The sequence below is a fragment of the Puntigrus tetrazona genome, chromosome 23, assembly GCF_018831695.1.
Source record: "Puntigrus tetrazona isolate hp1 chromosome 23, ASM1883169v1, whole genome shotgun sequence".
NCBI classification, from domain to species: Eukaryota; Metazoa; Chordata; class Actinopteri; order Cypriniformes; family Cyprinidae; genus Puntigrus; species Puntigrus tetrazona.
Genome location: NC_056721.1, coordinates 3705871 through 3719804, shown reverse-complemented (window position 1 = coordinate 3719804; position 13934 = coordinate 3705871). Strand labels below are relative to the sequence as shown.

The 13934-nt window shown below is 37.2% G+C and overlaps 1 protein-coding gene across 1 annotated transcript in view; it reads left to right on the top strand.

Annotated features, from left to right (window-relative positions):
- The window catches only part of LOC122329314 (leucine-rich repeat-containing G-protein coupled receptor 6), a 69258-nt gene that overhangs the window by 51059 nt on the left and 4265 nt on the right, over positions 1-13934 (top strand). Inside the window, 11 exon segments of the mRNA XM_043225547.1 lie at positions 18-89; positions 4496-4564; positions 5284-5355; positions 6463-6534; positions 7085-7153; positions 7811-7882; positions 9480-9545; positions 9780-9851; positions 10451-10522; positions 12031-12156; positions 12910-13064. Coding sequence (XP_043081482.1) covers positions 18-89; positions 4496-4564; positions 5284-5355; positions 6463-6534; positions 7085-7153; positions 7811-7882; positions 9480-9545; positions 9780-9851; positions 10451-10522; positions 12031-12156; positions 12910-13064 — 917 coding nt within the window.

The window sequence follows — 13934 nt, the reverse complement described above, 5'->3', positions numbered from 1 at the left end:
AATGTTTTCATGTTTAGGCATCTTCATAACAACATGATCCAGACCCTCGGACAGAACTGCTTTGAGGGACTGCACAGCCTCGAGACTCTGTAAGTGAGATCGTCCCTTCATGAAAGACTAAAAACATGAAAGCATTTCCTGTTTTTAATGCAAACAAACCCTGATCTGTTATTTGATTTTTGGCGTCCTCTTGGAATCATTATGGAAGGGGCTGCGTCTATAAATATAAATCAAAATTATTAGCAAGCTCACCTGACTCTACTTATTCTCAGTGGTTCAGCTTTGTATGAACTATAAACAAATCGTTCTTTACACAATACTTCTGCTGTTGAGATACGCACATGTTAATTGCAGTACCTTGTTTTCCAAAAAACACTCTTACCTCTCATTACAGTTAAGAATGAATGTATGCCAGTCTTTCATTTTCTGTGATAAACAATAATAATGTCCTGACAATGATTTCAGTGTTGGGTCACTTCTTTAGTGTTTCATACAAAAGTATATGTGTAAGCAGAGTGGAAACCATACAGTGACTTTTAGGGAACCTTTGGGCTTTGGTTATATGGCTGATTTTGGTATCACAGGCTGCATTTTGTGTTTTAATATGCTCCATTTGTCCTTTAACTCTGTATATTCAGCATAGGGTCATTCAATTTAGTGGAAAATGTAATTTCTATAATGTAGCAATCAGATTTTCACACTTATGTGTGATTATACATTCTATCCCTACAATTCTTTTTTTTCTTTGGTGCAATGTCAGTAGCATGACCCATGATAGAGGTGGTTGAAATTATATATGCTTTTAAATTAACTGCAATATGCAATTTGTCTGACAGTCTGCACGTAAAACGTGATTAACATACAAATAAAAATACAATTAAGGACATCAAGATTTTATAGCTACTGGCTACAATTTTCATATCATAGCTGAACGATAGTGCACAATCTCTGCTGGAATTCAAGCTATATATGGTAAGTTATACATTACTGAACAGATTGAGATCAAATGTTAAATAGGCTCAATAAATACACTAGAAATGCTATTAAAATTCATGAGAAATTTTAAAAGGGGCTTACAAACCAGAGCCAAGGCATATTTGTAATGTAATGTATGAAAGACATTACATAGACCATGCTATGAAAGTTTGGCTTTAAAAGAATAAGCATATGCTGAAGTCACGGTGGTCTCCAGGATACCGAGAGGTTCACACCTGCTTTTTAACAGCCTGCTGAAGTGCTAAAGATGACGTTTTCCTCTTTACGAGAAGGATTTCAGTCTTGAGAATTGCACTGAAACACTTCATTTGAAAGCAATCACTGAGAAACCGTGCACCGAAACACTCCCGTGGCGATTCTGTGGCTCGATAAATTTGGCTTTTGGACGGAGTTTTGTTTCAAGGAGAAAATATTTAAGCTCTTGAAAATTACAAAATGATACATATCTACAGTGATAGGAAAATTAGTTATCATCAAAGTGATTCCCAATCAGGATGTGCATAAGCAGGTCTCTTGCTTATTTATTACATTTAAGGTAAAAATGATAATCACATAACTTAGTTTGTACAACAACTATTATTTTTTAAATATCAAGCATGCATGCATTACAATTAAAATTCCACGTTATTAAAAAAGTCATGCTGCATATTGAATGACATTTTAATTACCATCATAATGATGGCTAGGCAAGAAACTAATCTTCCCGAGGCAAATATTCTTATATGTAACATGACACACTGAAAGAAATCATGCCAGCTGTCTCAGTTCAGTTGCGCATGTGTGTTTGGGAAGTGTTGAGCTTCCTGAAACAACAGATGCTAACAATGTTTGCCTTCTTTAGAAGGTCTCACATATATTTTCATGAGACAATGTGCATCTTTTTATTGATGCTCCTGTAATGCCCATCACTGTAATTATCTCTGAAAACACATTCACAACCATCAGACAAAGTGGCCACCACAGTGTTGTTTGTTATGATGCCCGATGATTTAGCTTTCAAACAAACTTCTGCGTGGTTTGACAAATTGTAAATCGAGGTAACTGACAGCTCCCGTTCTAAACAATGAGGTCTTCCCAGGAAATGAAAGGCATTCCTCTTCTCTGCTATATCAAAGTAATGTCTCCAAACAAGACTGACGGATGTTCTAAACAAAACCAGGATGTAGACATGGCAGAACCACGAGGCACGGCTCACCCACAGCAGCGTGTTCCCAGTCTCTCCATATGCGGCCCATTTTACAGGCCACAAGCGCAAGTGGATTTCCATGCAGTGTTTGAAGAAAATTACTTAAACACTTACATGTCTCACTAGAAGTGAGTGAACTAATGAATAAAAAGATGTGGATTAACATTCTATAATCTAAAGGGCTCATGTTGTTTAAAAGAGCTGCTATTAAAAATAACAGTTCTTTACTGGCATTGACGGTTCCATGAAAAACTTTCACCATCCAATCTGGTCTCATGGCATAAACATACCTGGGGAGGACTTTTTAGCGAGGTTCAAAATACGTAACATATCACTGCAGTTTTATTACGTTGTTCCAGGCACATATTGTGAACAAAAAAGTTAAAGCTCTATTATGTTGGAAATAGGCCCTACACCAAACCCAACACTAAACTTACCCGATAGTTTTACACATGCAAAATGTATATAAAAATGTATTTGTTGATACACCCAAACCATTTCACCACCCAAACCACTTCTTTATATGCAGTTATATGAACAAAATGCCTTTTTACTGCCTCTAGTGTTACTTTCGAAAACTGCAGTAATATGTACTTATTGGTACACATTTCGCATCTAGCTAAAAAGTGTCCCGGGTACGTTTATGCCATGAAACCAGGTAGTCACCATCCCTTGAACCTTTCTATTGCACAAAAGGTTTTTTTCATAGTGGAAAAAGGTTCTTTGAATTATTAAAAGTGTTCTTCACACTATAAAACGTTAAATAAAGGTTCTTTGAGAAACAATTTTTTTTCTGCTATATCATCTCTGTGAAAACCCCTTTTGGGAATCTTTATTTTTAGCAATTTATAGGTTGATGCCTCTGTGGTGCATCCCAACTAGCCCGTCCACAGTAATTTAACCAACGGCATGAGATTGGGGTAAAGATACCTTTTGGGGTTTAAAAATGTGTTATTTTTGCCATTACATTGGTGATGCTAATAGTGCAGAAATACTTCTACTTTAAGCAATTTTGTCATACACGTTACAAAATAAAGTTAGAGATGACACAGAAAACCATTTTTTGGTTCCACAATAAACCATTTAATAAAGGTTCTTTCCTTCTTACCTTTTTATAATCTGAAGAACCTTCTTTTGCCACAAGAACCTTTTATGAAACAGAAAGGCACTTCAGATGTGAAAGGTTTTTTAATGGAACCATTTAGGCAAAAAGTTTATTCTGTAGAATTGTGAAGCACCTTTATTTCTTAAATATTTTTACCTCAAACTTAGGCAAAGTTCGCATTAACACTCTTGAGCAACAGACACACTCACGCATATATAGACACACATATACACCCACACACTGGAATTAAGCAAGTGCTTCGCCCATTCTGGATGGCGGCCAACGCGGGTCCACCCCTATTCACCAAGCTACTTCAAACGCACTGGCTACCTGCCAGAAACTTTTTTTTCCCCCTTAAAAAAAAAAAAAAAAAAAAAAACTAAAATATATAAACATTTGGACTGTTTTGAAAGCGTACACTTAACACTAAGGGATAAGACATATAATTATGGGTATGAAGAGACACATTGGGTATTGTAACTGCGGGGAGCGGACAATATGACTAAGACCTGGGCCTTCATGAGGGGATACAGGGCCAAAGGCACCTATTAATGCCGCCCAGTTGCCTTTACTGGGCAAAAAGGAGTGCTTGTGGAAAAAAAAAAAAAGTCTCCTGTTCAATTATAGGATTTTCCCAATAATTATTCTCTGAAAAACTCCAAGAGAATAAGAGATGAAAAGGAACACTGAGATCCAAGGAAAACAACATGCAAAGCATGGCCATAAACACATTGTTCTTGCACCTGTGTGCAAAGGCCGCTCGCCCTTAGCAACCGCCCGTGTTTTGGTTCAAGCTCGGTTTTTGGACGCAGGTTTCCTAGAAGGCTAATGAAATGCATACAACAAAAATAATGTATGCAGAGGAGAGGTCACGTCATGTCAGATTAGCTTAGAACAGCTGTCTAGGTCTCCAAGGAGCAGGCCAACACGGAAAAACCCGCAAGGTCAAGGGGAGGGATTTTGACTGATTGGAACCACAGTTCTTAAGTGTTTGCTTATGCTACAGACACGTAGGATGAAAGATCAAATAAAAACGTCAAAACAGTTGGGCTAATATGTAACGAGACCACTAATTGTTGCTTGAACGGTGGTCTTATGCAAGACACAACTTAGGCATAGCTTAGCTTATTAAGTCCTAAAGATTTGAACGTACGAGATCTTTTTCTCTTAGCTTGTGTGTCTCAAAGTTCTTCTGCTCCTTTCTCTAGGGAACTGAACTTCAATGACCTTCAAGAGTTCCCCGTGGCCATTCGCACACTCGCCAAGCTTCAGGAACTGTAAGTAACCGAGACTAACTTACCCGGCATACATGCGTCAGTGTGCTTCCTTTAAAGTGGACCGCTTGGCCTGGCCTCGTGCTCCTTGTAAATCCCGCTTAGTCCCTAGAATGTGGTTCTCAAGCACAAGTCTCCTGAAAAAAGCAGATGCTTGCAGATGAGCTCTTAAGTCCTTCCTTCTCAAGTATCCTAAAGTGTTTTTTGCCTGCGGGACTGCCTCCTGACAGGTGTTTCTGTAAGATACAAAGGATGTTTACATGGGCAAATGTGAATTGACGCAACCAAATGGCTCACACGTGTGCTTATAGAGGAGCTTGAGATAAAATGCAACTGGACTCGATTGTCTAAGGTGATGAATTCATTTTCGGCACCCAAAAAGGACCTTATAGTCTTGTTTATTTAACACGCGTAATTATTTTAGACTGTTTAGAATTTTCGGATTACAATTTGCTGGCAACGTGTGTGCCATAAATTCACTTTAGCATGTTATATTCATAGTGACGGCAGATGATGATGAATTATAAGCTGTTGCAGTAGTTGAATGTGCGGCCGCTTCGAAAAGCACGTCAGTGCTGCAATTTATAGCCTATATGGAACAGATGCAGTTAGCAAAAGCACTCTGCAAAGCTGGTCTTGATCGCAGGATTTCCTCATCCCTTAGTGGATTGTGTTCAAGTGTGCAGATGGTCATATTCTCACTCTCCATGCATCTTACACAGGGGCTTCCACAACAACAACATTAAGGCCATTCCTGAGAGAGCGTTTGTGGGGAACCCACTTCTGCAGACCATGTGAGTATCTTGTCTCAGCAACGACAGTAAAGAGTTTCTCTGTTGACTAAACATGCCTCAATGTGTGATAGAAAGACATGTTATAAAAGTCTGTTTATCTCAGCCAGTGGACCAGGAAATGTGTGACAAATATTTGGGTCGTTTTACAAACGGGTGCTTTTTTTTTTTTTTTTTTTTTTACACTCTTTTACAAGTTTAAGTATGTGCAAATGGTATGTGTACATAAAACATCAGCAAAACACAGTTTTATTTTTACATTTATTTGTTCTCCCTGTAGTAGCAAATATATTGAAATAACAACAAAATGGACATGGAAAATATAAAGGGTGTAATTTTATACATTAAATATATCTTTAGCAAACATTATGATGGTAAAAAGGCATTAAAGATTTTTGAAAAATACAGAGATAAAAGCAAAAGGTATTTTTTTTTTTTATTTTGTCTATGTCTATATGATTAGATTTTCATTGATAATGCGTTTAAAATATTTTAAAACCTTTTTTAATGTTTTTAAGAGTGTTTTAACGTCACGTCAATCCTGTTATCAACATAGCTCCCTATTATTAAAATAAAGTTTGAAAGATGTCATTTAATCTATTGAACAGTACTTTTTTCCTTTTACAAAATCTGCAATAGCTATGATAGTAACAGAGTTGGCATAAAATAATTTTATAGGCAAAATCAGCTATATTTTGTCTATAGTTTCTGTTTAAAATTTTGTTAAAAATTTAATAAATCCGGTTAAGTCAACCCTGTTACCAATTTATTTGGGTCCATGTTACCAAGATTTACAATAGCAAAAAATTATTTTTAGTTAGAAGTATTTTGTATAAATAACAACATTACATAAAAACAATCTTAGGCGCTAAATGAATTGTAAAATTGTCAACCCTGTTACTAATACAACAAATAGCAATATCCCAGAATTCAGCATATTAGTTTTAATTAATTTAAATTTAATTTGGATATGGCACGGTGTCATTTATTAATGATTAAATACAGTCTTTCCTAAAAGAATGTAAATATTCCTGTCAAAGTGGAACATCGACTCATTTAAAATGATCTATTCAATTTCTAACAAAAGATGTCTTTTTCTTCTCTGTTCAGTCATTTCTACGAGAACCCCATTCAGTTTGTTGGCAGATCAGCATTTCAGTTCTTGCCAAAGTTACACACGCTGTAAGTACAAGTCTATGTGTGAAATGATAACACACACATGATTAAACAAAGCAATTTGGCTTCCGATAAGGCACCTCTAAAGCACCAGTTGGCAAATGTGTATAATTTCCATTTCATCATTGCTTTTATTTTGATAAATACTATAATTTTGCTCGCCTCTTGCCATCACGTCTCTCATAAGTAAACATTAAACTAGTAATTTGTCTCCAAAAAACAGCACGATTCAATTATAACCTCATAAATGCCAAAATATGAGATTTAGCTTTTCAAAAAACTAATAAAAAGTAATTTATCTCTCTCCAATTACACAGACAGTGCATAAGAGTGCTGTGAGAGTCTATTCAGATATTTTGATACGAAGTCTTCCGTTGTTGATTTTGGGTAGTGTTGCGAGTGTAATCAAAATGATGGAACCAAGTAGAATAATATTGCCTCTAGATGATGGAGAGCTAAGTGGGTACGGTAACAGTAGACATCCCTGTGGTTTTGCTGGACGACATCTTCATTAGCAGAACGATTCTCACTAATGAGTTATCTAATCTCGTTTTAGCTCTTTGAACGGGGCCACTGAGATCCGAGAGTTTCCCGATTTGAAAGGAACCACCAGCCTGCAAGTACTGTGAGTCTGAGATCAAATGTCCCCATTTCACGCAGGATCAGTTTCACTTAAGAGACTTCCAGAAGTTCTTCCCACCGATGAGGACAAAGGAATAACCGTTGACAAAATAGAGATGCTTTTACTGAACTCTCACCATGTCAGAGTTTCGTACAAGGTTAAAAATCATGCAGGGCAAAGGCATACTGAACGGAGTGCTTACGTTTACTGGTTAATATAAAGCCCTGTATATAATTACTGATCCTAAAAGAGCATTAAACCAGTCATTAGAGTTAAAAGAGAAGGGTTTCCAAATCTTACGTCATTGCCCATGAGCTGACTGGGATGCTCAAACTTTTGAACTCAAATTTTGATAATGCCATTGTTAAGTAATAATTTTAAGGTAAATCATTGCATCTTTGCCTGTACAGCTTGGATTGAAAGAAGCAGTTTTATATTTTATAATGTCTGAACACCTAATACGAGATGTATTTTGAATATTCTCTTTGCATTAGTAAAGTTCTAGGGATATAATTTTTCAATCTTTCGTAGGGCACGCATAATCATTTGATTGCCCATTTTTCGTTCACTGTTTCTGTCTGCTGTTCTGCACACACACACACACACACACACACACACACACACATTCAGTACAAACTCTCCTCTTTCATTTTCTCTCAGTACACTGACCCGAGCTGGACTGACCGGACTGCCATATGATCTCTGCCACCTGCTGCCTAAATTAAGAGTGCTGTGAGTTTCCAAACACAAATACGCACCTGCAACACACAAACACAAATGCGAAAGCTCATCTCTAAACGATTCCTAAAGATCCGGGCTGGCAAAGGGAGTTCAAATTCACCCTGAGGGATTTGATGTAGCCAAACTTTCAAGGAGTTCCTAAAAGCCTCTTTTAACATGAACTTCAAAACACACCAGCAGGCAGATATTTGGCCAAGTTTACAAAGAGAGCAATGTGATCGTTTTTATCGGCTGTGCCATGCTTGTGCAAACAATTTAAAAGTTAAAAAATTAAGTCATTTTTTTTAGATCAAGCGATTTTTACTTTTTTTTTGTTTTGCTTTAATCGCTTTGTTTAAAACGGATAAGAGCAAGCACGTAAAGGTGGGCAAGTTCAGTTAGAGAAACCCCTGCAGGAAGAGGGAAACTTTATGTAACTGTTCAAATGAAGAATTAGACCTTTGGGGAAAGTAGCTGCTTAACATGCCATTCTCTCTCTATATATTTGCTTATTCTCTTTCCAAGGTTTCTTCTTGCATAAGCGCTTCAATACATTAAATGCGGTAAGAATAAAGACAAAAGCAAATACTAAAGAAATGTAATGTAATTTTATAAATTATTATTATTAAGAAATGTTTGTTCAGAAACATTATAAGTACATTTGTAGAACAATGGGTTCTACAGTTTGACCTAAAGACGCTGGTAATTTTATATTCAAGTAGATAGCTCTATGAGATACGACTTTTCTCAATCACTACTACAAGTCTTAGAACTGCTAAAATGATGTGAAAAACAAAACAAAGGTTACACTTTTTAAACTGGCACAGAACAATTTAAGGGGGTGTTTTCACAAAAAAAGGAAATAATGAAACATTTTGGCCATTCATTTACACCAGGTGTTTTTTAAACTTCTTTTGTCAGCTGAACCCCTTTGGCCTAAATTATCCCCCCGGGATTGTAAGTAAATATTTCAAAAATGTAGTGGTACGATTGCATGTGTAATTTTAAAAACATTTTTTTTTAGGGTTACTCCACTCCACACCAAAATGAAACATTTGTCATTAATCGCTTACCCTCATGTCATTTTAACCTGCAAAAGCTTCATCCGTCCTCAGAACATAGTTTATGATATTTAGGATGAAAAGCGGGAGGCTTGTGACTGTGAAAAGATACTCTGTTTGTACAAATCAAAGCGTAAATACACGTACAAGACGTATCTTTCCATTGCGTTGAACACAGAACCTGAAAAGCGTCGACCAGATGCTGTCCAAAATGGTTTGACAGTCAATGGGACGGTCACAAACCTCACATCCTATTTTCATCCTAAATATTTTAAATTGTGTCCTGTGGACGGTTGAAACTTTTACAGGTTGGGAACGAAATGAGGATAAGTGGTCAATGACAAAATTGGTATAGCATTTTAGCTGTTTTGGCTGACATTGTCATCTATGTGCAAAAACATACACTTTGTGTATTTCCATATAAATTCATGCTTTCTAAACCTAAGATGTTATGTCTTGTTAAAAAAGTTTGAGGCATCCTTTACTGTTAGGACTTTTCATCTATGAGGAGTTTTCTTTTTACAGACAGTCTGTGTGTTTGATTTCAGGGAGCTGTCGCACAATGCCATCGAAGAGCTGCCGAGTTTCTATCACTGTGCCTCTCTTCAGGAGATGTGAGTTCAGGAGTCTCTCTCTCTCTAGTGAAACGGGAATAGAGTAATATCAGTAACATATCTATGATAACTCTAAGAGCCCTAAATAACCCACATAGTACTTGACAAATGACAGTCATTACTGTAGCAATCCATCAGTGTCCATATTTGGGAAGCTTTCAAGTGTGTTCACGATGTCTGCCGTGTGTGTGTGTGTGATGCAGTAATACCAGTTCTTTTGTTTTGACTCGGCAGAGGCCTGCAGCACAATCTGATCAAACAGATTGAGATGAACACATTCCAACAGCTCGGCTCTCTGCGTTCACTGTGAGTACTGTACACACACTCATCTTCTGCTGGCCTTATGCGCTACGCTGGAAAAGCCTCTATTTGGCATTTTTTCCAGTTTAATACTTAATGCAATACATATTATATTAGTTAAACAATCTGTACAATCAAACACCACTTTTTTTACTCCGTGAATGATTTGAAAAATCAATTTGTGACTTTGATTACTGACCTAGAAATATCTTAAATATTTATTCTTTTTTAAATTCACAGCCTTCAGCCTTTCAAAAATAAAATTTTTTTAAATTTGCATTTAAAGTTATCCCTTCTGCATACAGAGAATTTTGTGGAATATTGATACTGTTGCAAGAGCGTGTATGTTTTTAATTGGCTCACCAATACTACCCCCTAGAGGCCAAGACATTCTGCGCAAATAAGCCATAAATATCTTGCACAACGTTGCAGAACTTTAAATAATTATTATTGTTAAAAAAATTTGAGAGCAAGGCAGTTTTCAGATATCAGATCTTGAGAAGGATAAAATATTTACTATTGGCTGTCAAGATCGGAGCAAAAACAATTATGTTTTTCTGAGAAAATGACACATATACGCATGAGTAAATGGCTTCTTATTACAGGGATCTAAGCTGGAACAGGATCAACACCATCCACCCTGATGCCTTTTCCTCTCTTCAGTCGCTCATTAAACTGTGAGTATTATGTATGCAAATCAGTGGCAGTGCATATCATTGGATTTAGCACTGAAGATAAAGATTACACACCTAAAGGTCTAGATGTCTGTATAGTCGTACAAAAGCTGTTATTAAACTGTGACTTGGCACAACCATCCCATTTACACAAACAAAGAGATTCCATGATGCACACTTTGGAGTTTCTGTCATCTATGTGAAGCTTTATTTGGCCCGAAGTGAAAAGACTGCGATTGTAATCATGGTTAAAAGCTCTGCACAGCAGTGAAGACGTGTGTCGTCAGTCGCAGGCGATTAAATGCAAGCAGCATTAGGTGAAGAATGTGATGAATGAATGAGGAAGACTGATAAAGAGTGACAGAGTGTGGCTGATGAGTAGATACCGCAGCAGTTAGAAACCTCTAGTTTTCTTTAGCAAACAACATGCACGGAAAAGTCAAATCACTGGTAGAGAAGTCAAAAACCAGCAGTATTTGTTGACAGTTCTGGGCTCAATACAAGTACAGCTCCATCGACAGCATCTATGGCATGCTGTTGATTACCACAGAAAATTATTTTGACTCGTCCCTCGGTTGTAAAAACAAGCAAAAATAATTTTCTGCGGTAATGAACAGCATGCCACAGATGCTGTCGATGGAGCTTAGCTTGTATTGAACCTGGAACATGCAGAGTTTTATTTAAACTGACACATTCTAGCTCTCATCGGGGTTAAAGGTTCAAGGCCTGAGTGCAAAAACATGTCAGTTCAAATAAAACTTTCTCCAATCAGGACATGCTTAGATTTACAAAGTGTCCACAAAAGGTTTTTGAACCTAAAATGTTTGAATTACAAAATATTAAATAAAGTTGCATTTATTTTAGATTTAAAGTGCCCCTATTATGGGTAATCAAAGGCTGATATTTTGTTAAGTTGACATGCATGCAAGGTAAAAAAAAAAAAAAAAAAAAAAAAAAAAAAAAAAAAAAAAAAAAATCACACTTTCATTGTCTTACGATATGCATTTATTTTTACGTTACTTGCTCAATAACTTCCAAACCAACCTCCCCTTTGCGTGATTGGTGGACGATTTGTCTCATTTTAATCTCATCATGTCTGCAACAGCTGATAAAGCAGTGTTTTAGAGCGCAGTGATGTTTTGTGTACAGCGTTACCGTGGAAACAGATACCAAAAACAAAAACAGCACCTAGTGGTGAAAAATGAATTTACATTTTTATTCAGACCAACTCGAAAGGACCAACGAGTGGGAGGCCAATATACGCATGTTTAATGCTGATGTCAACATGAAATGGATGGGGATTTGGTTTAAAAATTACTTGTTTCAATGATTCAGAATAGACTCGAGACAAAAACTTGTCTGATGGGGTAATTCATTTTACTTCTACTGTGATTTCCACATGATAATCCCTGAAACACAGTGTTGGCAAATGTATCAACTATTTGTGATGCTTCAATTGTAACTCCATCTGCAAATTTTTTTACGTATGCTGATCTTCTATCTCCATCCAGAGATCTCACTGGGAACCGCTTGAGCAGTCTCCCGCTTACTGGGCTAACAAGTCTCACTCACCTAAAACTGAAAGGAAACATGGCACTCTCGCATACCTTCAGAGAGGAAGACTTCCCCAACATAAGGTACATTTGTGGTAACCAAAAAGTCAATCAACTCCGTCATGCCGCACAACAGCAGATTAAAAGACTTTCATGTTAAACCATCAAAGAAAATTCATAAGTGTATGTGGTTATTAATTCCCACAACAGAAATTCCTTGAATTGCTCAAAAACACGAAGGTTTTGCTTTGTTTTCAGAGAAACGTTCAACTGTTTATAAAATTGACAGTTTCAAGATAATCTGTTGCTCAAGGAACATTCTGTTCAGTGGTACTAATAAACAGTCTCTGTTTGTTAAGTTCCTAGAATATCTGGCTCAAAGCAAGGCATCTGACAAGCAGAAAGATTATTTTTTAAGATATCTTAATATGTGCAATGCAGAGAGGCTGTAATAAATACCCCATCCCGATTCATCAACTGCTCAGGGCTTGGGAGACACTCCAACACATCAGTTTTAAGTACTTGCGTGATTTGATTAACACCTCAAAAAAAAAGGGAGATTTCAAGTATTACCATTTCCCAAAAGCAACTGATGAAGCAAAAGCAAATGAAAGAGAATCACGGTTTCAACTGTGACCCTAACACTTATAAAATAGTCCTTGTGGTTACATGTATTTGCGGTTACAGATTGATGAATCATTCTTTCTTTTATAGTTTTCATATTTCCTCAAACTCATGCAGTATGCACCTATTTTTAAATGTTCAAACTCCATTTGGCACAACTGAAGAATCAACTGCTATAAAATGTTATATGTGGTGTCACTATTGTTGAAACAGGGTCATTGAGATGCCATATGCCTATCAGTGCTGTGTTTTTGGAGCCTGCAACAGCTACAAAGCAGCCAGTCAGTGGGAAGAACAGATGGGCAGTGAAGAGGAAGATCTCCAGAAGAAAGCTCTGTCCCTGTTCCCCATTCACACCGACAACAACTGTAAGTCCTACAACTTCACCTGGCCATCCTACAGATCTGGAAACATTAAATAATTTTGCAAATGTGAAAAAAGTAAATTGCTTTTAACTTACCAAAGTAATACCATTGTATTCTTACTGCCAACAGTTTGGTCACCTGCACATTACTATTACTTTCTTCCACAATGTATTATATGGCCAGAAATTAAGTGTCCCCAACTATGCAAGACAAAGCCAACAGTGGCAAGGAACTAGCATGTTTGAAAAAAAACCCAGCATATGCTAGTTCTGTTAGTGATGGAGATTTGCCCCATTGAAAAAAACAGCATATGCTGGTTAAGTTTGTTTTGAAGAATGACTGCTGGTTTATGCTGGTACTAAGCAACTAGCTCCTGCTCAGGGTCCAGCTTAGTCCCAGCAATTGACCAGATTAAACTAGTTTATGACCTGCTATGGACCATCTTAAACCAGCTCAAACGAGCAGCCATGCTTCAAAACATACCTAACCAGCATATGCATTTTTTTTCTACAGGGCAAATCTCCATCACCAACAAAAATGGAAAAAAAAACTGTGGGAGGAACCAGGCTCAGTTGGAGGCTAGTTCTTCTCTGGCCTCCGGAGTACCCCCAACAGTACATATTTTGCATGTCTCGCTAATCTGGCACAGCCATTTCAGGGTTGAAATCTCTACTATATAGCTGATGAGATGAATCAGGGAGGTTTATACAAAACATGCAGAGTTTGGGCGATACTCCAGGGCCTGCTTTGAGTAACCAAAAGCACTAGCTTGCACTGGCCCGACAGCGAAAAATCAGCTAATGATCTAAACCAGGGACATCCAGTCCTACTGTAGAGTTTAGCTCCAAGCCCAAATAAACTCCTGAACCAAAT